A 27,895-nucleotide genomic window follows, 5' to 3' on the forward strand; every position below is an offset into this window, starting at 1 on the left:
CCTGGAGAGAAGCCTGCTTTCGGCCATAGTCATGAGGCACTGGGGCCAGCCGCACTCTCAGCTTGACACCCGCCTCAGTGTCCCTGGAGCCATCAGAAGAACAAGGGACAGCCCTTGGCCCAAACGCTCAGGCTGTAAAGGCCTGAGGGCTGATCACTGTAGAGGTGGCCATAGTCTGAGGCACCACCTTGACAGGGCATTTCCCTGTCACGTCTAGAGCCTGGAGAAAGGAGGGGCTACTCTAGGAGGAGAGGCTCTGGGAGGGGCAGGCAGAGGGCAAGGGAGCCAGGGAGAGCTGCGCTTACACCGGCCCCAAGGTGGGATCAGCCCTGCTGATGCTCAGACTCCTTTGCTGTATGGGCAGGCCCTGTTTGGCCAGGACAGTGAGGCCACATTCCTACAGGGGTGGGCTCAGGGGAACAGGAGTCTGGGGTTAAGCCTCCTGGAAAGAGCAGAAAAGGGCAAATAATCCTAGAACCAGAGTGCTGGGCCACCTGCCCCAGCGGCTGCCCCTCCATGTAGCAGCCCCTTGGATGAAGAAATGGCAGGCACAAGGCCACCATTCTCAAGCCTGCAAGGAGCTGGCCCCCGGGTCCAGAAGGGCGTCCACGCACCTCCCAACACAGCCCAGACTGAGATGCAGCCAAGGAGACCCGGCCTCTCACTGCACATGCCCAGTGACCCCTTCCCACGCTGTGCCCACTTTCAGAACCCAGTTCTCAGTCCTCCGCAGCCTGCTGACCCCAGGCACAGGGAGGAAGACAGGCCCTTACCTGAGCGGCCCGGCTGCTTGGCCATGGGCAAGGAGACCTCGGTGAGGGGCAGGACGTACACATCGGGGCCGTTCTGAGCAGCTGCAGCTGGGGAGCCCTGCTCCGAGAGGTCAGCCACGTACTCATCGCCTTCAGCATTCTCAAACTCCTGCGGGTTGGGCCATCACAGGCGGGTGACCAGGGGAGCCAGGGCAGGCTCTGAAAGGCCCATTTCCTCTGAGCACTGCTGGACTAGGCAGGGCTAGAGCTTGTACCCCTGCTGGATGGCCTTGGCGCACCTGTTCATAGGCCCCGACGCCTCAGGGACACTATCCCAGGCAGAGCCAAAGGCCTCAGCCTCAGGTAGAGATGGCAACCCAGGCTGAGTCCTACTTGGGGAAAGGGATAGACAAAGGGTTCAAGGGTCAGAGGCTGAGTAGCCCTTCAACAACCCTGTCGTGGGCTTGGGGCGCATTTCCAAGCGGGGCTCCATTACTCATCCCTGGGAAAAGTAACTAGCTGTCCCATCCCTAGCTGGACAGGGAGCAAGGAACCCAGGACTTGCTCTCCACCCACACTTGGAAGAGTGTCTCCCTGGGAGAGACCATCCCCACCCCCACTCCACTGCATCTAGATTATATTCCAAGCAGGGTTAGTCTGGGAAGGGCCGCTGCCACAAACAGGGACAGGGTTAGCGGAAGAGCATTTGTCTAGAACCGCAAACAAGACACACAGACCGAAGCAAGGACAGAGTGAAAACACGGCCAGTTTGTCCTCAGCACGGGGCAAATCTCTGGCCACTCTGTCCCACCCCATTCCTGCCTCGGTGGGGACCTGAGGATGGAGGACTGGCACCCGCCCAGGCCACACTCCTGCGGACACACAGCTAAATGTGCCCTGGGGACCTCTTCTCTTTCTAGGTTGTTTATCTTTCTGTAAAGAGGGTGGCCCTGTGCTCCTGGTGACCAGCCCAGGTCTGCCCTCTGAGCACCTGTGGCACCTCTCCCTCTCCTGAGCCCAGAGCCCACCTTAGAATCCCTCCAGGCCCACACACCTGGGCCTGCCATGCCCACTTCTCCCTTCACGTCAGCTCTGGCTTCAGCCATTACCTTCCCTGGCCGGGGAGCCAGCCACGTTCCCCCGGCACAGCGGGCGATGAGGTAGCACAGAGTAAGCATCGGGACTGTCCGCCCCTGCCCAGGGCAGCTCCAGCAGGGAGCCACTGGAGGCAGGAGGCAGTGACCCTCCGCTCAAGGCACGCTGCTGCTGGAATGTTCCGGGCACCATGTTCCCAAGGAGGTGAGGAGGGCATGGGTGGGAGGGGCTGCTGTGAGCCCTGTGTGGGGCCTTGTTCTCGGTGCCCAGGAGGGGCTGGCTACACAATGGCCGCCTAAGCTGCTCCCTGGTTCCCACCCCACCTCCACAACCCCCATGCTCTGCCCAGCTCCAGGAAAGCGACTCTCCTTCACTGCCCAGCCTGTGGTGTGCCTGTTGTCAGGAGCCTGCCCCTGGCATGGGGGCCCTGGGGCGGTGAAGTCCTGCCACCTCTGGGGGCCACCATGCTACCCCCAGGCACTCAACTCCCCTGTTTGGCTAGGACCTGGGCCAGCAGGTTCTGGGACTCCACAAAAGGGTAACAGCAATTGGTGCAGGTTCCTCAGCAGGAGGCACCCCGAGATACAGGACAGACGGACAGGCCCCCAGCCCTCCCCAGACCCTGGCCTCTGCAGTGTAGAAACCCCACCTCCTGCCCAGCCCAGCACCCAACGTGGGTGCGGGAATGAGGAGGGCTCTGGCCAGGCCTTAATGTGCTGACAAGCAAGGCTGCACCCCCGCAGCCCTGGCAGCGCCTCCCGGGCGGGGGGGGGGGGGTCAGCTCTGTGCTTTCTGCCCTGCCTTCCTGCTTAGAGCCATGGACCATGGAGTGACAGGAAAGATGGAAAGTGGGAAGACGCAAGGACACCCCTGGGTTTCTGTCACTAGAGTGGAGGCCTCAGCTGTGAAGGCTGGCCTCCTAGGGAGATTCCCTGTGGCCTCGGTGGACACTCCCCACCATGGTGGCTGCTGCGGCCGCGAACAGGTGCCCTTGTTTCCGGGTCCTGATGGCTGTCCTCTGAGCAAAAGGTGCCCTAGCTAGGGGCCCCCCCAAATGATGCCAGCAGTGCCAAAGGGGTGTGTCTGTGTGGTTTCACTTTCCCACTGATCGGTGAGACTCTGCAGGCGCAGCCTCATCACTGAGTCAGAATTCTCTCAAGAGCCTCGAAAGGCTCCCTGAGCTCATTGCGGTTTCTCCGGACATGGGCAGGCCTGACCTGGTGCTAGAACAGGATAGCGTGAGGCCATGTCCACAAAGGGAGTCCCTAGTTGAGAGGCGGAGGAAGAGGTCCCAGGAGCCCCCAGATGAGGGGCTGCAGAATACCAGACAAGGGGTTCGGTTGGTTCCCAGGAGGCTCCAGAAAAACCAACCATCATGGCAGCTCCATGACAGAGGGTTGCTGGGTGGTTAGTGGACACAACAGGCCCTTGGGATCCAGGGCAAAGCCCTCACCTTGAACCCAATGCTGCCCTTCTTACAGCACAGACAGGCCAGCATGAGGACGACAGCGGTGAAGAGCCCCGAGAAGGACACAGCTACCACTGCGAGGGAGGATGACCAGGACAGCTCATTGAGTGGAGCACCATCTGCAAGGAAGGAGAGCACAGATGTCTCATCTCGGCCTCGGCACACGGCCCCTTGCTCTGATCCTGCACCGGACACGGCCTCTAGCCAACAGAGTGAGGAAAGCAAGGTGGCCAGTGTGGGCTCAGCTCCCGATTCCAAGGCTCATGGACATCTCTCTGTGAGGTCAGGGTCTTAGGCCGTAGAAAGAAGCACTATCAAGGCTGGAGAAATGGCTGAGCAGTTCAGAGCACTGGCTGCTCTTCTAGAGGACTTGGGTTCAATTTCCAGCACCCTCCCAGTGGCTCACAACCACCCTAATTCCCATTCCAATGCCCTCTCTAGATTCCACTGCTGCCAGGCACACACATGGTTCACAGACATATATTCAGGCAAAAACATCTACACACAAATTTTTTTTTTATTTAAGAAAAGAAAAATAATGCGGGCTGGAGAGATGGCTCAGGGGTTAAGAGTACTGTCTGCTCTTCCAGAGGTCCTGAGTTCAATTCCCAGCATCCACATGGTGGCTCACAACCATCTACAATGAGGTCTGGTGCCCTCTGCTGGCCTGCAGGTGTGCATACAGGCAGAACACTGTATACATAATAAATAAATCTTAAAAGAAAAAAGAAAGAAAAGACGATAGGCATGTCTCCAGCTCCACTCACAGCACTTGGCTCACTGTGGAGCTGGAAGGTGACCGAGGGCCCTGGCAGGACAGGGGCATCAGTGGGCTGATTCTGCAAGGTGCAGGGACCCTGCTGGCACTGAGTTGCCCTGATTCCTTCTGCTGGGTAGCAGAGTGCCCTCGTCTTGTCCCCCACCCCCGAGGCCCCTGGGGCTGCTTCTGATCTGGGACAGCAGGAACCGCTCCCCTTTCTTAGCCCCCAATCCAAATGGGGTCCCACATCTCAGGTGGGGACCAAGGTGCTCAGGACAGCAGAGCACACCCCAACCGCTCACGCTGAGCCTCCGAACTGGGGCCCTCTACAGACAGCAGACGGAAGCCAGTTCTGGTTTGCGGTGGAAGCCAACTGGCTCATGGGGTTCTTCCTGAGTCACCCTATGTCCTCACAGGTCTTCTCTGTCCATGCGTCCTCATCAAACCCCTGGTAGTCCAGAGCACCCCAGCTCCTCCGAGCGCTGAGTCTCTGCACCATTAGTCACTGAGGCAGGGCATACTCAGGAGTTCCCAGACTCAGCAAGGATGAGGCCCCAGGGCTTCCAGCTAACAAAGCATCTGGGAGGGCTGCCTGGAGGAGGAGTGAGCCTAAAGACCAAGAGGAATGCAAACACAGGTTGGAATTCCTACTTGGGCACTTGTGAGTGCCTCCCACCTCCCACTGGAGAGGAGCGGGTCCATGGGAGCCAAGCGGCGGACAGGCCGGGCTAAGGAACAAGGAAGCAGGGCCAGTCAGCCAAGCAGGATGTGGTGACGCCATGGCAGGGTAAACAGCCAAAAGCTGAAAGTCCACCAGAGTCAGCCACACCCTGTCCCCGCCCTGAGCCAGGGCCCTTCAGCGGCATGTGTGTGCCTGGCACACGTGTGCTCCTGCGAGCACACATGTGAAATGACCACACACCTCGCAAGTGGTACCACGTGCTCACACCTGAGAGCCACGGGGGTGTAAGAGCGGAACCCACGGTAGACTGGACACAGGGAGCATCCTTCCTCCCACACCTCCAGGAGGCAGTGAGCCCCCGAGGAATGTGCCGTTGCCATGGTGAAACATCCCTCCTCTCGCCCTCTGTGCTGCTTCGGATCAGCACGTCCCACACCCACTGCCACCCACATTCACGGGCCCACCTGATGACCCTGAGGCCGGGGATGGCACCGGCTACCTCAGTCCATTCCTTGCTTATGCCCTGGGCGGCCTGGCCATGTGATGGGCAGAAGCCACGGGAAAGGGCCACCGCAGCCCTGAACTCCCACAAAGGCCACTGGCCTTTCTGTGGGTCCCTCCTGACTCTCAGCAGGCCCTGGCCACAGAGGGTTGTGAGGTGCTGGCCTGGGTGTGGGGCACCGAGGTCCTTGCGCTCACAGACCAGCACTAGGGGGACCGGGAAGGTAGCACATAGTGTTGTTCCTTCAAAGGAAGGCGTGCACAGCCTTCCAGCTGGATCCCAATGTTCGGCTCAACCTCAGAGAGGGCAAGAAAGTTTTCTTTAAATAAAAGCAGAGTCAGGACTCTCCCCCAGGGACCCAGGATGGTGAGCGAGTGGACTGTACAGGCTTGTCTCTGTCCTCTGAGACAAAGCATTTTGTACAGTTATTGAATGTTTGTTAAGATCCAGAGGAGCAAAATGATCAGAGCAGAAGCGCTGCAACTTCATCCAGTGGTTACTGCATGTTTCCCGAACAGGGAACCACCAGTGCTGAAAATCAGAAACACACAGGCCCCAATGTGAAAAGAACCCATGAAAGGGGGACGGACCTCCGCCCGTTATTCTGCAAGCTGGCCACAGTAGTGTATGACTTGGACCCTCTCAGGAGGATTCTAAAAAAGAATAATAAGTTCTCTGCCAGACAGGTGTTGGCAGGTCTTGGTAAACTCGAACTCAGAGCCCTCAGCCACCGGCTCACTTGGAGTCACTGTCCTGCCCGCTCAGGTGATGAGAGGAGGAGAGGTAGAACAGGTCCTCAAAGCCAAACTCCACTGTTTATTTAAATTGGGGTGGCAGTTAGTTGGGTGGACTGGGGAGGAATCAGAGTCATGATGGGCAGCTCTGGAGCCCTGGTTTACACATCCTCAACCAAAATGGGTTCGCTGAGGAAGACTGAGGCTCAACGTGAATGACTCCACGTTAGCATGAGAAGGGTAGGGGTGCCCTGAGAAGGGGACCAGCCTAGCTTGAGAGACACAGAGTATTGCAGAGCATGTAATGTGCAGAGAGTGTAACAGAAGGATGGAAACGTGTGGGGTCCTCAAGAATGCAGCCTTGGGACTGGAGAGATGGCTCAGAGGTTAAGAGCGCTGGCTGCTCTTCCAAAGGTCCTGAGTTCAATTCCCAGTACCCACAGGGTGGCTCACAACCATAATGAGATCTGGTGCCCTCTTCTGGCATGCAGGTGTACGTGCAGATAGAGCACTGTTCACATAGTAAATAAATAAGGAAGGAAGGAAGGAAGGAAGGAAGGAAGGAAGGAAGGAAGGAAGGAAGGAAGGGAGGGAGGGAGGGAGGGAAATTAGAGGAGGCTCACAAGAGCCTATCCTCTATCGGAGGCAAAATTTACCCAGCATTCCCAGGTTCTGGTGCACAGTTGGTAGTGGGGCCTTCCCTGCCCTCAGCTGGGTAGAGATGTGAGCACTGAGTGCACTATGGTCCCACACAGTGCCTCTCCTGACTAGTCAGCTGTTGAGCACTGCCCAGGAGTGCCAAGGGGTCCCAGGAGCTCAAGGAAAACATCACTGTGCCATCTTGGAACTTGACTTTGTCAGATAACTCTTTATACATTTCCTTTCTAGGACTCCTAGTACCACTAAGAGCTGATAACAGTCCTGCTTATATGATACACAATTTCAAGCATTTTGCAATTTAAGGAATGTTAATTACATTACTGAAATCCCTTACAATCCACAGGGTCAAGCTGTTGTGAAACGACACCATGAAATACTCCAACAGAAAACATAACATAAAAAGGTGTGTATACGCCCACATGCTCTACTGCGTCTAGCCATGCTAACTTTACAATGTTCACGTTAGAGGATGCTTCCTCTGCTGCCCAAAGCATTCTCCCTGAAGCATATGTCGATGGAAAGATATAGAAACCAATCAATGGCAAGGGCCTGGGGTTCCTTTAACATCAGGGTGAGGTTACGCTTGTGTCTTTCCAGAAAACGAATGCAGTCTCAGATGGCTCCCACCACTGATACACCCGACCAGGACGGCACCCCGGACACCACCAGACAGGCGAAGCGTCTGCAGACAGCCCACAGCCCCATGGAGAAGGGACGTCCCAAGAGGAAGAACAAGCCAGTGACTTAGGGTGACAAGGACACAACACTAGCGACCTGGAAAAGATGTTGTTACACTTTCTGACTGCGCGTTAACTCTCAGCTTGTCAATGCAGAACCCAAATGCCTTTTGTCAGGGGGGTGAAAGGCACGCCTGTAAGAGAGACAGTATAGTGTTGTTTTGCCATGCTAAGGATTGTTTTTATGCTTTTTTATTACAAGTCCCAAGAGTGACGACTGGAGAGGTTTCAAATGTGGCCTGTATGATTAGTAAACCTGCTAATGTTACAGCAAAAATCAGCCAAGAGAAGAGAGAATGGGGACCCAGAGCTTTACAAAATAGAGCACCTATATCTGTTGTGCAAGCAACAACTTCCTAGAATGTGTTGCTTTGATGTGTCAGATTTCTCTCATGCTATTGATGATCTAACGATCCGATCCGGATACAAAGATAAGCAAACCTTTGGATAGCCTTCATGGTGAAGGTGGCTTTCCCATTCTGCGGGTCCTCTGTTAGCTCTTCTTATAACTCTGTTATGATTGCCTGAGTTGGTTAGACTAGCCAAGCAGGCAAGACATTCGACCTTGACCTCTATCACAGCCTTAGTTTTTATTGTTGTTGTTTAGAGGGAGTGAGACAGGATTTCTCTGTGTGTAGCCCTGGCTGTCCTGAACTCACTGTAGGTCAGGCTGGCCTCGAACTCACAGAGATCCACCTGCCTCTGCCTCCCGAGTGCTGGGACTTCAGGAGTGCACCTCCACACCTTGCCTAGCTTTAAGAAGGAAAAGGGAGGGGGGTAGGGGAGCCACGGGTGTACAGATACACACTAGGGGCGCGAGGAATGTTAGACACACAGGCTGTTCCTTCCCAGAAATGGCTGCATGACTGGTTACCCATCCAGAAGACTGGGAACAGATGTGGTTAACAGCCTGGGTATTTTGTGGTATTTGTGCGGCTGAGACCACACGGATCCTCCCCCAGACCCTTATTCACGAGGTTCTGTTCTTTGTGTAGTGTACCAAGAGTTTCAATGAAGTCGTGTCTTTAGCTATATCCTGTACACGGCATAAGTTAATCATCACCAGGAAATTTTTCACCAAATTGTGCTGTGCTTAAATATGCCTGAAATAGCCCGCTTGGGTCAGACCCCAGAAGTTTGAGCCAACACCAGACACTTAATCGTCCTGAACCGAACTATACCCTGTCTGCGGCGACGGTCACTCTGCTGGCTGTGGTGGTTGTGGAGACCCAGCAGCCTGCCCGTCACTCAGTGCCCAAGTCCTTGATGGGCACGATGAGGAGCCAGCCAATGCCCTGGCCAGGCCACACAGCCAGGGCTGCCCTAACCTCTCACATCTACATGTATGCCCCGGTTTCTGAAGGTCATAAAAGGTCTCCCCAAATACAGAGGCCGGGCCCGGTGAGGCGGCACACGCAGGACCACCAGGCATGCGAACACGTGTAGACATGCTCCACAAACACGAGCTCACAGTCCCCGTCTCTCCCCTGCTTCTGTCTCTACCAGTCATTACCCCTAAGTCACAGTTTAGAGCTGGGGCTAGAGAGCCGGCTCTGTGGGTAGACACCGGCTGCTCTTCTTGGGTTCCATTCCACTATCCACATGGCAGCTCACAGCCATCTGGAACTCTGGTTCCAAGGAACCTGATGCCTTCTGCTGACCTCTTCGAGTACCAGCTACAGGGGTGGTACACAGACACACACGTGGGCAAAACACTCCTATATGTAAACCAAACAACAACAAAAATCCCAACACCTCAGTGTAAAGAAAGAATTCACCGGGCAGTGGCGGCTCGCCCCTTGACCCCAGCACTTGGGGGCAGGGGCAGGTGGATCTCTGAGTCCGAAGCCAGCCTGGTCTACAGAGTGAGTTCCAGGACAGCCAGGCTACACCTGTCTCTGAAAAAGAGACGCAGCTAACACTAAGGCAGCTAACCGTCCCCAGCGCTCCCAGAATGCCCCAGTCAGCACGGCAGGCCCCTGGGCCAGGCCTCCACTCCTTCCTCAGCTCTGTTCCTATGACCTCCAGTGGGAAGGAGTCTCACTACCCCTCATCAGAGGGCACAGAGGCCATCAGACACCCATTCTGTGACAACCTCGTTCAGAGTTGAATCCTGCTTGGGGAAAGCAGCCACTAAGAAACAAAAGTCACATCTGAGCACCACCAGTTCCTAGGAACCACACAAACCGTGCGAACTGATTGAGTAAGCAAAGGAAAAGCAGCCGGCCCATGGTGGCAGCAAAGTCCTTCAATCCCAGCACTTCAAGAGGCAGAGGCAGGTGGATCTCTGAGTTCACAGTCAGCCTGGTCTACAGAGTGAATTCCAGGACACCCAGGGCTACACAGAGAAATGCTGTGTCAATAAAATAAAAAGAAAACCAACCAACCAAACAAATGAAAGAAAAAAAAAGGAAAAGCCAGGTGGATCAGAGGGACAGTGCACCACCTTGGGTGTGATTCGGGGCTGGGCTGGCCCCCTACTGTCCCCGGACACCAGCACTGAAAGAGTCAGGCCCAGCATCTCACAAGGGCTTCCCAGGAGCCACAGACGTGGTGAAGATGGGGAGCCGGAAAGCCATGGGCCCCGGCCTGGGGCTGAGGAGCTGCAGGGAAGGGTAGAGGCAAGAGGCAGATGTTGCGGCTCAGACAAGGGAACACACGGAGCCCCAGGAGCCAGCTGACTCTGCGAGCGGAGGCTCCAGACGCTGATGGCAGCGGGGCCGAGTTTCGGTGGGAAGCATCAGTGTCAGGCTGGCTTACAAAGCATGAGCTTCCGCAGTGGGCAGCCCGCACGGCAGGAGGCCCACCTCTGTCCACAGGGCTCACAGAGCAGACAGGAGACCACGCCCAGGGCACACCGACAGGACCGGCCTGCCCACCCTAGCATCAAGCCCATCACCCGTCCTGACACTTCACATTGAATAAGACAAAAACCGTGCATGGCTTTGCTGTTTCCCCACCGTCTCAGGGAGTGCTTAGACACTGGCCACAGTGAGGCCTTGGCCCTGCTGAGGTCGCCAGGGCCTCCTACACAAGCCCACGGGAGTCATTGCTGGGAGAGGCCCACGGCACAGGCACCCCACCCCTGCTCCATCCCAGGACTTGGCTGGCGGGGGAGGGTTCCAGTGTGCAAGCAGGTGGGAGGAACCGGGCTTCACAAAGCCACATCCACACAGGGGTGGGAGCTTACTATGGGGGTGGGGGCCCCAAAACACTTCAGTCGAGATTTCTGTCCACCAGTCTATGTACTTACACCCAACACACCAGCACTCAGAGCCGCAGAGCGGCCATGTTTATGTCTCTCTCACACTGCTGAGGCGGCCTGTAGAGTGGAAGCTGGGCGGTCCCCTGCAGTCTGCTTGTATCAGCCCTCAGGACATGAGTTCACTCCTCGCCTGCTCCTTTTTCTTGTTTGGTTTTGTTTGTTTTTCTGAGACAGGGCTTCTCTGTGCACCCTCGGCTGTCCTGGACTCTCTTTGTAGACCAGGCTGGCCTTGAACTCACAGAGACCTGCTTTCCTCTGCCTCCCAAGTGCTGAGATCAAAGGCGTGCACCACCACTCAGCTCTCTTTCGGTATTTGTGTCGCCCTCCCAGCTCCTTCAGGGAACCGAACCGCGTGAGGTAAGGACTCGCTTTGTGTCTCGGGTTTCCAGGCTTGGCGGGAGTGCACCTGCAGAGCGACCCACAGCTGCCCACTTGCACCCCTCAGGCCGGCCGCTGTGTCACCATTCCCGGCCAAAGACACTTTTCAGATCTTCCCACAGCCTCCAGGGGTGTCAACCTGTGGACATGACCTAAACCTTCTGACCCTAGTTGTCAGGAGAGCCAGTGACATCAAACACGGTAGCCCTTCTAGCTGGTTTCCATCTCAGGGCAGAAAAGCCACTGAGGAAACCAGAGATAGCACTTGCCTGAGACCCCCTTTGCCTGTGGCTACACAGGACAGGCCACATGGGGGAGGGGGGAAAGGTACCAGTAAACAGGCGGGCGGGCCTTGCCAGCAGGGCAGAGCCACAGGGGCCTGATTGGACTGTGGCTCCAGGCCATGCCACAGCATGATGGGTAGGGCTGGCCGGCAGCCAGTGCTGATGTGAGGGTGATACGGGCCTCTCCCACCGCTCCCTTCTTTTTGAATGCTGGGCAGACACTCTCTGCTGCTGCCTGGAAGGTTCTGGTTGGAACGGCTGGCCTTTCGGGTCACGTGCATATTAGCCGGGCCAGACTCACCCCTCAAGCCCTCACACTCAACCTGCGCTCATGCGCTTAGCACTGCCCTGCTGTGTGAAAAATGGGACCAGCTGAGGTGGAAGAGGAAGGGGGGCAGGGCCAAGGCCAGGTGCGAAGGGCCGGGGGGGGGTCCCCACAGTACCCTTGGAGCCCCCAACAGTGAGCATGGCTTTGATTTGGTCCTGTCTTTCCAGGAACCTCTATGCAGCTCTACCCAACGTGGTCCTGCCCCAACCTGTCCAAACACACATCTACACTTTTTGACCAGCCCAAAGTCCAGAATATCTGGGGGCTCTTCCCTGCACATTCCCAATTTAGGTCACACCAGATGACCAACCCTCTCCTGCCACCAGGTGGCGATGCCCGGGCGATTTACAGTAATGGTTGAATGTGTTCAAAAGGGGTGTGGAGGAACCAGCCGGCCACCTCAGGCTGGGTACGACCCTAGCATCTAATGCATGGGCAGACCAGAGAGGTGGCAGAGGGCAAAGGTCGAGGATGAGCATGGGGTGCAGCCTGCTCCGGCATCCTGACACATGGTACCAGACCGCCTGTGTGGATACGGCTGTTCGGCTGTTCGTCATGCCTGATGCCTCCAGGCATCCCATTCCAGGGCCTTGTTACCTGACAGCCTGGACCTGGACACCTGTTCCCAGACACTGCCTTCAGAATAGTAGGGAAAACCAGACACCCTGCAGAGCAGGAGCCGGCTCCCTTCTCTGACAGGCCCCCTCTGGGGACCACAGGTCAGGGGTTGCTCAGCCAGCCCAGTGGTACCACCATTCATGGCTCCATGAAAGGGGTTTTAGGGCACACTTTACCTGGACAAAACCTTGCCCTCAAGGGCCTCCTGTTGTCTCAGGGCCCTTGGTCACTGTGGCTCTCTCCCTCTATCCATTCCAGGGTCCCCCTGAAGAAATGTGTACGAAAGTGTACAAAAAAGTGTCCCCCTAAGACATTTTAGTTTGGCTGCTGGGGTCTCCACATCTATCATAGGTGATGGAGAGTTTCCCGGTCAGAGGGACGATGGGTGCCCACCTGCCCTCTACCGGTTGAGCCAAGTCCAGCAAATGTGATCCTTCCTGGGGCCACTAGCCAGAAAGCCCTGCCAGGCTGGAGGGGGCAGGAGCGACCGAGGTTGGTGCTGGGGCCCACCCTGAGGCCTGAAGCTCGGCCTCCCTGTCCTGAAGTGAGGGCCCCATGTACCTACCAGGTCTGCCCACCGCACTGCTCTGGGTAAATAATAGAGACACGCCATCCTCTAATGTCACCTGGCCTGGTCCACACCCCAGGCTCCAGGCTGAAAGCCCTTCGCCTTACCAGGCTTATGCTGGTTCCCCTGGGCCAGCTCTGCAAAGGTCACCTCTCCCCAACCCCTCTTCAGTGCAGCCCCAGGCAGCCAGGGGAGGGGCCTGAACCCCAAGCCCCAAGAAGAACAAGGGGCTGTGCGTGGAGTGGCCTCCTCCAGGGCCTTCTGTGACCTGTGTCTCCTTGGCACCCCATGAAGGATTAGCCAGATGTGCGTGGACCAGCTGCTGAGAATGGAGGACCCAGATACCCCTCCACAGCCTGTACTGCCTGCCATGACCCCCTTCACCCCGTTTGCATAGGCAGCCCCACGATGTTTACAGAATGCAGAGGACACACCGAAGGACTCGGCCACCGGCCCACAAGTACCACATATACTCTGGAACCCTTCGGGGTGCCTCGCCTGCTCCAGCTCTGCCCGATTTCTTCCCAGGACCAGGGCCACCACAGCTGCCCCTTGCATCAGAAAACTTTCTGTGGAGGATCCGAGTCCACTCCTTGGCCGAGGCCTACTGAAGGCCACCTGCACATCAGACTGTGTCAGCCGGACAGAGGATGAGGAGGCTGGTGAGGTAGCCTCTGGGGAAAGGCAAGTCTTGACTGGAGCCGTGACCTTCAGGCTCACAGGCCATGCCCTTGTGCTTCAGGTACAGTGTGAAATCTGAAGCCTGGGCACAGTCTGAGTCACTCTCTCCCATGTTACAGCAGCTTGTGAGCAGCAGCCAGTCTGGGAAGTCAACGCACGCCTGCCCTGCCTCAGGCCACCCTCGTGCGAGGGCAGGTGTAGAGGACCACGGGAGAAGGAAGGACAGCTCAGAGCTCTGGAGTCCTGCAGAAGCGGCTGCTGGCATCTGTTACCTACCCAGTGACAGGGGGCAGTCCCTCCAGTGATACAAGAGCCCAACCCACAGGAGGCGAAGTGCCACTTCCCGTGTCTTAAGATTCCTCTCCAGTAACAGAGTCTGCCTTCTGCAGCGACACGGACTCCCCACAGTAATGGCCTTTCATCTGTAGTGATGCAGGGCTTCCCTCCAGTAACACAGACCCCTCCTCCAGCAATGCAAAGCTCCCTGCTGCAGGGAGAATCTTGGAATTTTGGTTTCTTTAAAAAACAGCAATATTGGAGGAATGTTTCTGTTTTAGACTCAGGTGTGTGAGGTGGGGCTGCTGCGCAGCTGCTGCCTATGATTTGCCTCGTGCGCTAGCAGAGGTGTGGTTTTGCCAGCTGCAGGTAGTTTCTGGGAGTGTGTGACATTTGGAATTCTAGGGAGTTTTAATACTAGGGACCTAATAGGCAGGGTTGCTGCTTGGTGGTTGGATGCTGTTGGTTGCAGTTTGTTAAGTAGCTGTGTGCAAAGAAGAAACAAGAGGAAGAGGAAGAAGTAGTTAAATATCAAACTTGCCCCAAGGAACTCGACACGCTAATCAACAGGAAGTTTATAACGATAATAACACTCCCTTTCCCCTCTACCCTTTTTCTCTCTCCTATCTGGTGTTTGGGGGTGAAAAGGGTGGAGAAGGATGGAAAAGACTAGAACCCACAAAGTAGCAAATGCCGGCTCCACCCCTCCAGTGACGTGAGCCACATTGTCTTCCTATATGTCAGGCTGTTCTCTGGTAACAGAATCTCCCTTCCAGTGAGGCAAGACTCTCAAGTACCAGACTCCCCTCCAGTGACACAAGGTTCCCTTCCAGTGACTCAAATTCTCCTCCAGTGACCTCCGAGTCCGCTTCAGGAGCATGGACCACCCTCAGGTAACATGACACCCTCATCTAAGGCGCAGGGCTTCCCCTCTTTGCCCGTGCAGCCTCTGTAATGAGGACCCCAACATGAGCTCGGCCTGGTCCACTCCCTAGAGTATTTCTTTAAGTGGCCCAAAGCCAGCGTGGATAAGCAAGGCAGCTCATGGGAGCTGGAGCTGAGAGGTCCCACAGCCAGCACCCGGAAAGAGGGTGTCCACACGGTCACCCTCAGGGCTCGGGGGTGAGGCCTGCATGCTCACCCCGGAGAGCTGCTGCGGCCTGTAGTGGACAGGAGGACTGAGGTCAGAACATCCCACACCTTGGGGCCCCAGGACTGCAGAGGCAGCGGTCACACGAGTCCACACCCTTTAAAATGGAAGGAAAGGGTATAAGACGGGAGCTCGCCTTGTCACACGACACAGGCTGCAGGTCAAGAGGATCAAACGGGGAGCAGCCACAATCAGGCCTGAGGCAGAGACGTCTGCGCTCGGTGCCACAATGGCTGCAGGTGCCCCCTGCGCCCGGACTGTCCGGCCCGGCACAGGGGTCAGTCACAGAAAACGGAATATTGGAGGCAGAGTACAGGGTGTTGGGCAGCCCTGAGCATGACCCAGGGGCTCACGTGTGCTCACCAAGTTCTGTACCACCGAACCCCACCTCAGCACCTTCCTCAACAAAAATGGTAAATGTTAAATAATTAAAAATCACAGAAGCAAGCGGGTGTGGGGGCGCACGCCTTAATCCCAGCACTCGGGAGGCAGAGGTAGGGGAATCTCTGTGAGTTCAAGGCCAGCCTGGTCTACAAAGTGAGTCCAGGACAGCCAGGGCTACACAGAGAAACCCTGTCTCAGAAACAAACTAACAAACAAATCACAGAATCAAAAATTGGATCTGATTGGTTTTTTTAAGTATGCTTGATTTTTTTTTTTTTAAATAAAAAAAGATGCCTGTAATCCCAGAAGAGGAAAGGCAGAGACAGGAGGCGCCCTGAGCTCTGGATCACCTGCACCTCAGCAAAGGGAAGACGGGTGGGCGGGACACGAAGCGAGCACGCTGAGAAAGGAGAGCAGAGGGAGCAACCCAGGCCGCCTACAGAGGACACTCACTCACAGGGCCTCACTCCTCACGGTGTGTGCCTGCAAGCCCAGCAACACTCAAACCCCTGCCTTAGGTCTCAGAGCCGCTCTGCCCTCCCCCCCCGCCACACTGCACCCCACTGCTCTGCCCTTCCCCCGCCACACTGCGCCCCACTGCTCTGCCCTCCCCCCGCCACACTGCACCCCACTGCTCTGCCCCCCCCCCCGCCACACTGCGCCCCGCTGCTCTGCCCTTCCCCCACACTGCACCCCAATACACTGCGCCATGCAGGGGCCCCAGCTGACCATCCCTCTGCCCAGCCAGGCTGGCCCCCACACTCCTCCTCGGGGTCCACAGCCTCCTGCCCCTGCCCAGGCCCACCCTAGGGCTCTGCCAGACAAGCGGCCTCCAGGATGCCCAGCCGGGGGAGGTGCCTCTGCAGGCCAGGTTGTGAGCAAGCATACACATTTGTGCCCACACACACACACACACACACACACACACACACACACTATTCATATATGCCGTGTGTGTACACACACTTGTGAGTCCACAGATACACGCCAGCACACACTGAGAATACTCATGCAGTACATTCTTTCACACTCATTAGCTCACACTTGGGCACACCTGTGCACACTCGGATCCCCACTTCCATCCATGCCCATATAAGGCTCATATAAATGTACTCACGCCACACGCAGCCACCCTTAACCGTGCACACACTCGCGTCTGCATGCACTTATGCGTTCACCAGCCTGTGCACACAAATCAGGACACACTTGTACACTCACGTACAGCCACGCCCACTTACTCGCTCTCACACACTGAGAAACACACGCATTCTCACATACTCACCCACACATGTATTCAAGCACCCACGAAAACTCACAGGAGCAACAGCAAGGAAGGGAAGATAAGGGAATGGGTGAGACGTCATTCCCAGGCGTCCCAGGCCTCAGTTTCCCCAGTCCTGCGGAGAATGAAGGGATGCTGTCTGCCGGCAGCCTCTGAAAGCTGGCTGCCCTGTGAGGACATTCACACCCTCAGGAGGACAGCCACACCCCCCAGGAGGAGAGCCACACCCCCCAGGAGGAGAGCCACACACCCCAGGAGGACAGCCACACCCCCAGGAGGACAGTCACACCCCCAGGAGGAAAGCCACACCCCCAGGAGGACAGCCACACCCCCAGGAGGACAGCCACACCCCCAGGACAGTCACACCCCTAAGGAGGCGGCAGGACAAGTCGGTGCTTCCGCAGCATGAGGGCCAGCCAGCCCTCAGAGCCACCGTGGATGGGTAGCAAGCAGGGCCAGTGCCACCAGGGCTTTTTTAGGATGGTGAGAATGTTCTAGAACCGTCAGAAGCTGTGGCCTGCTGCCCGCAAGGACCTGCTTGCTCAGGCAGCAACTCGCTTCCTCGTCCTCACTGCTGTGGGTGCTCTCCGAACATGGAGGTTCAGCACCCAGGTGTCCGCCTAGGCTGGAGCTCCTATGGACAACTCTGCCCTACCCCCAGTGTCCCCACTGGGTCTGTGCTCCTTCCCAGACCTGCCTGCTGCCTTGCCCCAGGAGGCCCCACCCCAAGCTTCGCTCTTCACCGTCTGCTCACAGACGCCACCCAAACAGCCTTGGAACAAAGATCACACTTGGACAGATGGGCTTCTGGGGGCTCCCTCCCTGGAGCTGTGGAAGTCAGCCTTGGCCCTGGGTCCCAGGGGCTGTGCCAGTGCCAAGGACAGACACTGCCAAGGCAGCCAGGCTCCATCCTGGAGGTGAGACTCGGGGGCTCCGGGCTGCTGAGGACCCCCGACACTGTGATGCAAAGGAAACCCAAACTGGAAGGAAGCCGCTCAGCCGAAACAGGCACACACTGAGCCTGGAGGCCTGTGCCAGGTAACCAGGTGCCCAGGATCAGGGCCGCCCAGCATCTGTACCAGAAGCCCCGTCCTGGCTCCTGCCAGAGCTATAATGGAGTCCAGGGGGTCCTAGGCAGAGACGGGAGACAAGTCTTGTCCCAGCTGGGCCATGTTGTTCCTCAGGTAGGGACACGGAAGCCAGCTCAGCAGCCTGAGCCTAGGCCCCTTTTACAGAGCTAGCTGTTTGGTTCCTGGTGGCCAGACCTCTCTTGACCTCCCAGGATTTGAATCCTGCCCAGCAGAGGTGAAACCTCAGGCCCAGAGCAGAGGTGCACAGAGAGTTTTCACGGCCTCACGGGCCCTTCTTAGGTGCTCCTTCTGCCCTGATCACCAGTAGAGGGGAAACCAAGGCAGGTGTAGCAGGGTGTAACAGTCCCCCAGGAGGTAAGATGGCACTTGAAGGCACTGTGAGGGAGGACCGTGTCCTCAAATGCTAAAGACTTAGCACTGCCACGCAGCGCCTCCCCAGCCCCAGTGTGCACGGCAGGTTCCGGCTGCCACGTGGAGTGCTGGGCATCGTGCAAGGACCTGGGTGGGGAGCCCGAGTTACAGGCGGGCTCTCCTCCCCAGAGGGCGGAACACTGTGCCGAGGCAACAAAGTCGCTGCAGCCACTCTGCCTGAGGTGCAAAGAGGTTCAAGGTGTCCTCAGAGCCCACCTGCCCACGGGCCTGCTGCCCACCAGGGTCTCCAAGCTTGCCTCCCACTGCCTGCCTGATGCCGAGGGGCTGAAGGAAGCAGCCCAGCCTGCCAGGGCTAGAGGGCCAGCTGCTTGGCAGGTAGGTGCAAGAAAAAGTCTACATGAACGCCCGCGTGGCTCGTTGCTTCCAGACCCTGCATGGGCTCCAGGAGGGGCGGGTTGCTGGTGAGATTAGGGCTGGCACCCTTTCTGTCCTTGTGTGAGCATGGAAATAAAGCGATCATGTATACCCGAAGCCTAGGAGAGCAGTTAGGGGCAGAGAGGGTGGAGGGGTTCTGGGAAGGTCCCAGGAGAAGGACCAGAGGGGTTGGCGAGGGTCACACTCTCACACTCACTCGAATGCATACAGATGCGTGCACTTCTAGAGAAACACTCGTGCCAGCAGCTGCACGCGTGTCCATCTCCCCCAAATACATACATGCACGCCCTTCACACTCACTGGCACACACACGACGCTCACCTGTGCTCCACCTGTGCACACGTGCTCGCGTGAACATGCACCCCCAGGGCTCGCCTGAGTGCCCACACGTGGGTTCTCACCCTCAGGTCCCACGAGGCACACACCAGGGTCAGCATCACCCCTCTACATTTGCGCTGAATCCAGGGACTGTGAGTTGCGGGGACCCCCTCCCCCCAGCAGGGCCTCCTAGCATCCTCCTGCTGCAGGACCCTCCAGAGGTCACCTTGGACTCAAATCCACCAAGAGGCCTGGAGACAGAGGAAGTTCCACAGCTCACGCTTAAGCTCAAGGTGATATCACTCCTGACACTTGGCTGGAGCCAAGTCTGGCCTCTGGGCCCCGCCCCCTCACCCTTTTCTCCAGCTTCTCAGCCCTCCCAGGCTGGTCCAAGCACGAAGCGGTTATTCAGCGATCCCTGCCTCCCATGTGAGAAAGCCCCGAGGGACAGACAGCTCAGGTGGCTTGATGGGAGGGACAAGGTCACAGCTTGTCCTCCCAGCTCCATCCCCACGCTGCCCCCTGCTGCGCACACACTGTCCCTTCCACAAGGACCTGCGTCACCTCCTGACACATATCCCTTGGTCTGATTTTCTGATCAGCTTGGAACCCCCAACTCTCACACGTGAGACAGAGCTGAGCGGCGGCTGGCCAAGCAGCAAACCACAGATCTCCAGCTGGACCGACAAAGCACGCCCAACACACTGACTTTGGTTGTGTTTAGACAGGATGTGTACGGGAAAATAAAGCAGAGATGGACATGGCAGTTCCGCTCCCGAGCAGCTGCCACAGTGCCACCCTCGGTAACCAGAAGCTCTGGGTAGAGAATGGGGCGGCTCTGTGCCTATGGGCTGGGCAGGAGTCAGCCTGCGTGGGCAGGGCAGGCCTGGGGGCAGTGGCGGTCAGGTCATTCCTTCCTGTCATCCACCCTCACGAGCCAGGAAGCGCCTCTCGCAGTGACTACTGAATGCCAAAAGGATTCCAGGCAGCCACAGGGTAAACAATGGCCTGTACCGTGGTGCCCCGGAAGCTGAGTGGTCAGCAGGGCTCACTGGAGAAAAGAGGGTGAGTGTGCCGGTGCCCAGAGCAAAAGCTCCCGCTGTGGCCTCCAGGATGGGCAGAGCTGTCCACCTGCCTCACCCTGCACTGCCATCCCAGACAGAACAAGAATGCAAGCAAGCAGACAGGCCGACAGCTGTCACCGTGCACAGCCGGAGAGCACAGACCAAAGCTACAGATGGGTCCCCAAAGCAACCAAGAAAAGGGTTTTGTGGAACCCGAGTAGGGGCTCGGGTAGCCAGGCAGCTCACAGTGGCCAGGGATGGGCAGGACAGGCCACTGCGCTCCTGGGACGACACCCTGGGTGGGGTCAGAAGAAGCCGCACAACGGTGATGTCACGGGACTATGACGCCACAGGACTACAATTTCATGGGATGGAGACAGGGAAGGCAGGGTGTGAGAGGAAACGAGACTCTTGGCTAATTGGAGTGAGGTGATTATTAACGAGACAAAATGTACCAAAATGGACTAAGCAAAGGCATCACAAGGCCAAAAACACCAAAAGCCATGAATTCTCTGCTTTCAGGGATGAAGGGAGAGTATGCAAATTCAGTCTGGGGAAGGGAAGGGAGGGGCTGGCAGTTGTAGGTAGAGCCTGCTAGTGAGAGGGAGGGAGGGAGGGAGGGAGGAGGAGGAGGGAGGAAGAGACAGGTGCCAACAGGAGTTCAAAAGCTGGGCAGTGTTCGGCCCCAGAGCGGATGCCTCCACGTTCTGTTCCTGGGGTGTGGCTGACACACTGTGGCCTGCGGAGGCCTGGGCAGCATAAGGTGGCTCTTCGGGACAGGGACAGGGGGGCTGCCAGGGCCTGGGGTGTAGTCACATGGGCGTGTTCCCTGGAGTGAAATGGCAGAGCCTCATGAGCACCGAAGCAAGTGTTTAAAATAGTTGAAAGTAGTTGGGGGACTCAAGGAAACCACACACAGGCACCCCACAAGCAGCTCTATGCCTCCAGAAAACAAAAAATCCGTCTGCTGACCAGAAATACTGCACCCCTCTTACCCTGTACCCTAACGCTCTCAGAGTAAGGCCGGCGCCACGGGCCCAGCTGGCGGCGGCGTTGGAAGTTACGGCTACCGGACTGGCACACGCCGTCCCTACGCTCCCTCGCAAGCCCCACAGGAAGTGGAGAAGCCAAGGGCCCTAGGTCAGCCTTCCAAAGGGCGACACAGGGAGCACGACTGCTCCACGGGCCTCAAAGCCCATCTCAGAGCCCAGGGTGGCCTCCCTCAGAGCCCGGCCTGGGATCCCGGCTCCCCATCCCCCCAAGACAGGCAGGGGGTCCCTACAGGAAGCTCAAGGCCAGCTGCTCAGGGCTACCTGAGTCCACGTGCCCAAGTCTGTAAGTCAGTGACGGGAGGGACCATCCCAGGAACCTTGGTGTGTAAGCGGTGCTGAACTCTGTCCCTTGGCACGAAGGTGGTGACTCGTGCAAACCTGGGCGTGGTGGTACAGCAACAGGGAAGGTATGGCCACCCCCACTGTGGGAGGTGCCTGTTTCACCTGTCACAGCTGACCCTGGCTGCGCAGCCACCTACCACAGAGGCCCTGCCCACTCTAGGGACTGCTGTGTGTTCTGATAGGGTCCTTGTCGATGAACTGTCCCCAGGCCACCCTGGGCTGGCAGGGTCCTCCCAGAATTCTGATTCTGTCCTTCCAGAATCCCCACACACTGGCTCTGGCTATGCTCCACCCACAGTGGCCTTCTGGAGAACTCCCAACCCCACCCCACCCTCAATCCAGCCCCCTGACCCTAGCCCTGGCCCTAGGGAAGTCAGCAGTCACGTGACTGCCTCCTGTGACAGTCCTTAGGCAACCATCCACCCAGACCGTCAGCCTGGGAACAGGCTCTGGCTTCGCCGCTGCCCTCATTTCCTCAGCTGGCTTCCTGAGCTAGGGGTGGGGAAGGCCACAGCCATGGCCCCACTGCCAGCGGATCCTCAGGGACAGGCAGACAGGGCCCAGCCTGCAGGGGCCCGAAATCAGAGTCCCAGATTATCACAAGGGTCGGGGGTGGCACAGGGCTCTCTCCCCCTGGACATGGCTCCATCCTACCTGGGAACAAGACAGCAGGGTCGTTGTCCTTTCCACACTAAGAAAGGGTCCCTGATATCAGTGTGCACCAGGCTCCCCTCCAGGTGACCCTAGCTCCTGTCCCAAGAGCCATGGGTGAGGGGCAGGTGGTCACAGTCCAAGGAGGAGGGCCTGACACTCAGCAAGCTGCAGATTTGCTAGCTCCTGCCTGATCCCCAGGCCTGAGGGGACCCTGCATCTTTGCTCTGGGGGTGCCTGGGTGAAGACCCCCAAACTGGTGGCTCCTGTGGGAATGGTTCCTTCCTGGCCCTGCACACGTCAGGCAGTGGGTTAGTGAGGCCTGGGAGGGATCTTGCTGGCTCTTCCAGCTTGGGGTCTAGGCAGTCCCCCACTGCCGCTCCTTCACTCCACTCCCTGCTTCCTCTCGCCCGCACGCCCCGCCCCCACGTCCTCCCGTGTCTGTGTCCTCTTAGCAGGATATTCGCCACCGGGTTTAGGCTCACTCTGCCTCAGCATGATCTCATCTTTACAATCACCTTTGTAGGGCCTCTTTCTAAACAAGACCCCACCCTAAGGCTCTGGTGGACATGGAGACGGTGATGCCCCCTAGCGAGCAGGTGTCCCAGGAGAAGGGTGTTCACATCCACGTGAGAGCCCAGGGAGGTGCCCGGACACGTGTGTGCACACTCCTGCCCCTACCCCAGGCTTCTGTGGCTTCCCTGGTCCTCTGGTGCTTTCCCTGGGCTAGCTCCCAGAGGAGCAGCCTGTATGTAGCCTCTGCCAGCTAGGCCACACGGGGCCTTTGCACAGTCACCTCTCGGCCTGCTTACCCACGAACCTACAGGCTTTAACGATTCACCGAGTTGAAGTCAGCCTTAAATCCAGCCTTTAGGGCTCCTGTCACCGGGCCCACGGCAGGGTAACAGGCCAGAGGCGAGACCTGTGCCCTAGGTCCAGCTGCCTCGCAGGCCTGGTGAGTGGGTGCCCTCAGCCAGGCCGCTGATAATCAGGTTGTCACTCTCGGCCACAACTTCCCATATTTCAGTGACTAAGAACTCCTGAGGACTCTCTGGCCCACCTCCAGTTCCCCCTTTGGCACAAGCCCCAAGCACACCCATCCACATGCCACTCAGATTGAACTTTTTCTGCCATGGCCACCATAGTGCCAGGAGTGCCAGCCCTGCTCCCTGCCACATGTGGACACCAAGAGACCAACCATTCCGCAAGGTGTAGCAGGTTCCACCGTAGGAGCCCAGCATGCGGTGAGGGAGCGGGCAGGGACGAGGGTGCGGGCTGAGGAGGGTGAACTCCAGAGCCTTCCCCGAGCTCCTGCATGCTGCCAGTATGGCTGCCAGCTCCATGACCCACCTGCCTCAGGCCAGACCCAGCAGAGGCCACCTTGACCAGCCCCACCTTGCCGGCTCTCCACCATGCTCACTTCTCCACACCTCCTCACAGCTACCTTACAGATAAGAAAACTAAGGACCAGAGAGGGTCAGACGTCAGCAAGTGAGCAAATAGCAGAGGGGGCCAGTGCTAGTCCCAGCATGCAGCGCAGCCTCAAGGCATCCTGGGAGTGCAGGTTCCTGCAAGGGAAACCCTTGCAGACAGCTCCTTGGAGTCCCCCACGCCACTGCCGCTGGCACCAGGGACAGCACCAGGCCTCGCCCATCCTAGCTGCCTTACCTACACCTGGCACACTGGGGAGGAGGGTGAGAAACAGGCTCAGCCCCCTGCATCAGTGCCAGGTGCCGACCACTCTCAGGGTCGTAGGCTCCGGTTCCTCCAAGCTGCTCTTGCCCTCTATGAAGACACCCATCACCCTTATTTCTTGGCTTCTATGTTCTGCCTACCTGCAGAGTGACCTCAGAGGAGCTGAAATAATGGCCTGAGGCCACACAGCGAAGAGGCCACTGAGCCAAGTCTGCCAAGAAACCCGTCGTGACCATCTCCACCCTGGGTGCCAGGGAACACGGCAGAGTCAGACTCCCCGGGGGCCTCCTGGGTACCTGTGCGGCCAGCACAGGACACCCACGATCACGTTCAGCCCGGCACCCTGTCCTGTCCACCGTGGTTGCAATGCAGAGGCGTGCAGCTCTACCTCAAGTTCATCCACCAAGCCCGCACTGCTTGGAGGCCTGGCCGCTGGTGCAAGAGCTTGTCCTGGGGACTGCCAGGGGGGACCCGGGTAGCAAACACACCTACAACCACGCGAACCTCCAACACGGACAAGCTCAGACCATCTCTTCCTGCTCTGAGCACGGAGAAAAGCCATTCAGCCTCCCTGAGTGCAGGCCACAGGCAGACCAGCTGTGTCCACACCTCCTCACCCTACAAACAGCTCACCAGGCACCTGCTGCAGCCCAGACCTGGCCATAGGATCACCACCCCACTTTACAGATGGGGAAGCAGAGGCTCAGAGGAGCAAAGACAGACACGGAGCCTCTGCCAGAGGAGAGTGGGCTTTGAGCATAGAGTTAGTGGGAGAACAGTGGAGCCTACATTTCCCCTGAAGCACCGAGGGGCTGGTGTGTAACCTCAGGAGAGTCCCCTCCCTCCTCGCCACTGTCCAAGCCGAGGGTGGACCCTCAGGGCAGTGGGCGAGGTGTCCGCAGGCACACAGTTCTCTGGAGACCTCCTCTGGCCTACACTTCGCCCTCAGGTCCTTAAACCAGCGCACTGTAATTACACTGATCTGCTGCACAGAGCACAGGAGCTACAGCCTGCTGCTTCCCCTCGGTGGCGGGAGGGTGCTTCTGTTCCGGGTACCCTGGAAGAGCAAGGGGTGCTAAGCCGCCAGGGCAGGCCTGGGCCCGGCAGAGACCGCAGGAGAGGCAGGCGGGAGGGTGCAAGGTTCCACCCACTGCGGTCAGCCATCCCTGCTCCAAGAGCTCCGGGCCCACCTGTCCATAGCTGTGGCCTCCCGCTGGAAGGACCAAGGGCTGGGTAAGGCCTGCCATGGGGACATCCTCCTGCAACCCCTCCCCCACTGTCCCTAAAGTGGTCCAGGCCTGAGGCTGCTCCTCCAGGCCGCCTCCCCTCCTGGCCTGGGTTTAGGTCTGCCTCACCTCCTTTGGTTAGATGGTAAAATGGTGACCTCCAAGCCCTCAGGGCAGGTAGACGGCTCCTGCCCTGGGGGCAAATGCCTTCAGACCCTGCCCTGCCCAGGAGACTCGGAGCATCACCACACACTCTGGCCCCGCTCCAGGAGGGAGACCCAGGAGAGCCATCACGTGTGAACCCGGCTTTGTTTGGGCTGTGCGACCAGGCCAAAGCTCCAGGGACTCGTGGGTGGGACTCCAGGCTCCTGAGCGAGGTTCGCTCCCTGCCACCCAGGCCGAGCAGTCAGAATCAGGATTAGAAACAGCTGCGGACCCTTGTCAGACAGTCGTGGTAAACTCATTATCCCCGCATCCAACCAGCCAGGTGGAGCAGGAGGCCCAAGCGCAGGTCCCGGGAAGCCAGCTGGGCGGCATCACCTCTCGAGAGTGGGATCCCAGGCGGCCTCATGCGAGGGGTCCTCACGGGCCCCCACACCCACCTCAGGCTGCCTGGGGCGCGGGTCACACCGGCTGGACAGGGATTTGCAGAAAACAGCGCCAGGTTTGGGAAAACACGGATCAGCAAGCTCCCGGGCCGGCCTGTGCTCCTGCCCTGCAGAACACCCTTCACCTCCCCAGGCCCGAGTCCTGGCAACCTCTCTCCGGGCCACCTGGGGCCAGCACAGGCCCTCCTGTCCCAGTTACCTGTGCCAGGGAGGCATCCAGAGAGACAGGGAATGATGCCGCCTGCCAGCCGGCCGTGCGGGGGCCGGCCTGAAGGCCTGCCCACCTCCGCAGACCTGTGCTGGGTCCTCGCCGGTCCCTGTTCTTCCGCGGGGGCTCAGGGTGGAGAGGGGTTAATTTCCAGGCAAAATGGGAAACCGTGGCTCCAGCGGCACCATGTCGGCGGTGGGGAGACAGGTGGGGGGCAGCCGCAGCCGCAAGGCCGCCTCGGAGGGCGCCGCGCGGACTCACCCGGGTCGAAGTGGGAGCTGAAGGCAAAGCTGGGGTTGAAGAAGGACGACGACATGACCAGGGCCAGCAGCGCGATGGGCATCCCCGGGCCGGCGCCGCGCCTAGGCTCGGAAGGCGGCGGGCGGCCTGGGCCGGCGCTCCGGCATCGTCGCCCGCGGCCCCCGCAGGTGCGGAGCGCGCGGCCCCGGCTCCGAGCGCCCCCAGCCGCCGCCGCAGCGCGGGCACCAGTGGGGGCGGCGACAGACGAGGCGCCTCCGCCCGCCGCCGCGGCGCCGCGGGGCTCCGGCTGGTGCAGTCCGAAAACACGCGGGAGCGCGCGCGAGGCGGGGGACGAGCGGGAGCGGGAGGGGGAGGGCGCACGGGGGCCACGGAGCCCGGACAAAGCCGGGGAGGGGCGCGCGGCTCGCGGGACAATGGTGGAGGGAGAGGGGCACGGAGGCGGGGGGGGGGGGGCGGCGGGGGGAGGGAGGGAGGAAGGCGGGGGACGCGGCGGGGACAGGGGCATGGGAGGAGCACCGAGGTCCCGGGACACCGAGAGATGGGGAGGGGGCGCGGAAGCCGCACTACGGGGGTGGGGAGGGTGAGGGCTGAGGGCGCGGAGGCAGGGGCACGGGGGAGTGCCCAGAGGGTGAGGCTGCGGAAGGAGGCTGGAGGCAGGGAGACGGGGAGACAGGACCGGCACAGAGGAGGGCCCGGCAGGTTGTGGGATGGGAGAGTTGTGCAGACACAAGCTAGAGGGTCCTGGTGTGCTGAGGGTGTGCGCGGAGGCACCGGTGTACAGGCCTGGTTACCCACCAGGATGGAGCCTGGAGGGCGCAGAGAGGGGAGTCCGCTGGGGCTGTGAGACAGAAGGTTGAGATGGAGGCGGTGGGGTCACCGGGCTTGTGGGGCCACCGGGGCGGTGGGGCTCCAAAGGCAGGTAAGTGGGTGAGGGCTCTGGGGGAGGGAGCGGGTGGACGAGGGTGGTGAAGGCCAGGGGCACCCAGGCAGGTTGCTGTGATAGGGGAGGTCGGAGGAGGCCGAGCCCTGACTGGGGCAGCGACTGAGACTGGAGGTCACTGAGGTCGTGGCGGTTGTCACAGAGGCCAAGGGTCACGGTGGACGTGGAGGTGCAGAGCTGGGGTCCTGCTGGGTAGGGGAGGGCGCAAGGAGAAAGGTGGGGGACCCAGGAGCGCGGGGAAAGAGGGTCGCAGCCAGGTTTGGGGCAGTGTGGGGGGAGCTGTTTTTGCACTGACCGCCTGCGGCTGTGCCAGCTGTGACGAACGCTGCCCCCACCCGCACAGCCCGGGCTGGGAGCCGGCGGTGGCGCCGGGCACCGCGCTCGGCCGTGAGCCCCTCCTCCGCCGCCGCAGCGCCATCTTGCCGCGCTGCGATGCTGCAGCGGGAGGCACCGAGAGGGGCTGTCACCTGCAGCTCTGGGGCCTGGGCTGTGGGGCCCATTACAGAGCCCTGGGGTCCGCGTTGGAGAGCAAGAGCAGGAGGGCCTAGCGGGTCAGCAGGATGAGAGGCCTGCCCTGAGTTTTCCAAGCTGGCCCTTGTGAAGTCTGGGGAAGCCATCTCCGCCCATACTGTCAGCAGGGTGACAGGTGCTGGCCTGAGGGGCCAGTGGGCAGTTGGGTTGGCCTTGGGCTCATGGCTGGCCAGCATTAGAGGGTTTTGAGTTTGCGATCCCCTGTTGGCAAGGCAGGCCTGGCAGTCTCGGGGTACTCAGCGGCCCCTGGCCCACAATCGGCTTCTTCTGTGCCAGGCAGGGGCAGCAAACACCCCAGTAAGCCGCCCCCAGCGCGTGGCTCTCCTGTGTCCTGAGCCGGCAGAGACAAGGTCCCAGCACCCTTCAGTTGGTGTAGGAAGGCCATTTCTAGTGGGGTTGGGCCAAGGCCACACACCTGCATGACTGGCCAGAGCCTTAGGACCTGCAGGTAGGGTCACCGAGGCACTGGGCGCTGGCCCTGGGGACACTGTAATCCT

At 59.1% G+C, this 27,895-nt stretch overlaps 1 protein-coding gene across 4 annotated transcripts in view; it reads right to left on the minus strand.

Moving 5' to 3' along the window:
• Aatk (apoptosis associated tyrosine kinase) overlaps window positions 1-26,064 on the minus strand; it is a 36,069-nt gene extending 10,005 nt beyond the window's left edge. For 2 of the 4 annotated variants that reach the window (XM_055592040.1, XM_055592039.1), the window contains exons 1-3: window positions 25,928-26,064; window positions 3,301-3,434; window positions 774-921 (exon numbers count right to left, since the gene is read on the minus strand). In XM_055592040.1, the coding sequence (XP_055448015.1) occupies window positions 774-921; window positions 3,301-3,434; window positions 25,928-26,009 (364 nt within the window). In that variant the 5' untranslated portion in view covers window positions 26,010-26,064. Of the gene's footprint in view, window positions 1-773; window positions 922-3,300; window positions 3,435-25,657; window positions 25,781-25,927 lie in introns of those variants that run through there. The other 2 variants (XM_055592041.1, XM_055592042.1) reach the window with 2 other exon arrangements.
• Window positions 26,065-27,895: the final 1,831 nt, after the last annotated feature.

This window comes from Psammomys obesus, unplaced genomic scaffold, assembly GCF_907164565.1.
Source record: "Psammomys obesus unplaced genomic scaffold, mPsaObe1.curated_primary_1811, whole genome shotgun sequence".
Taxonomy (NCBI): domain Eukaryota; kingdom Metazoa; phylum Chordata; class Mammalia; order Rodentia; family Muridae; genus Psammomys; species Psammomys obesus.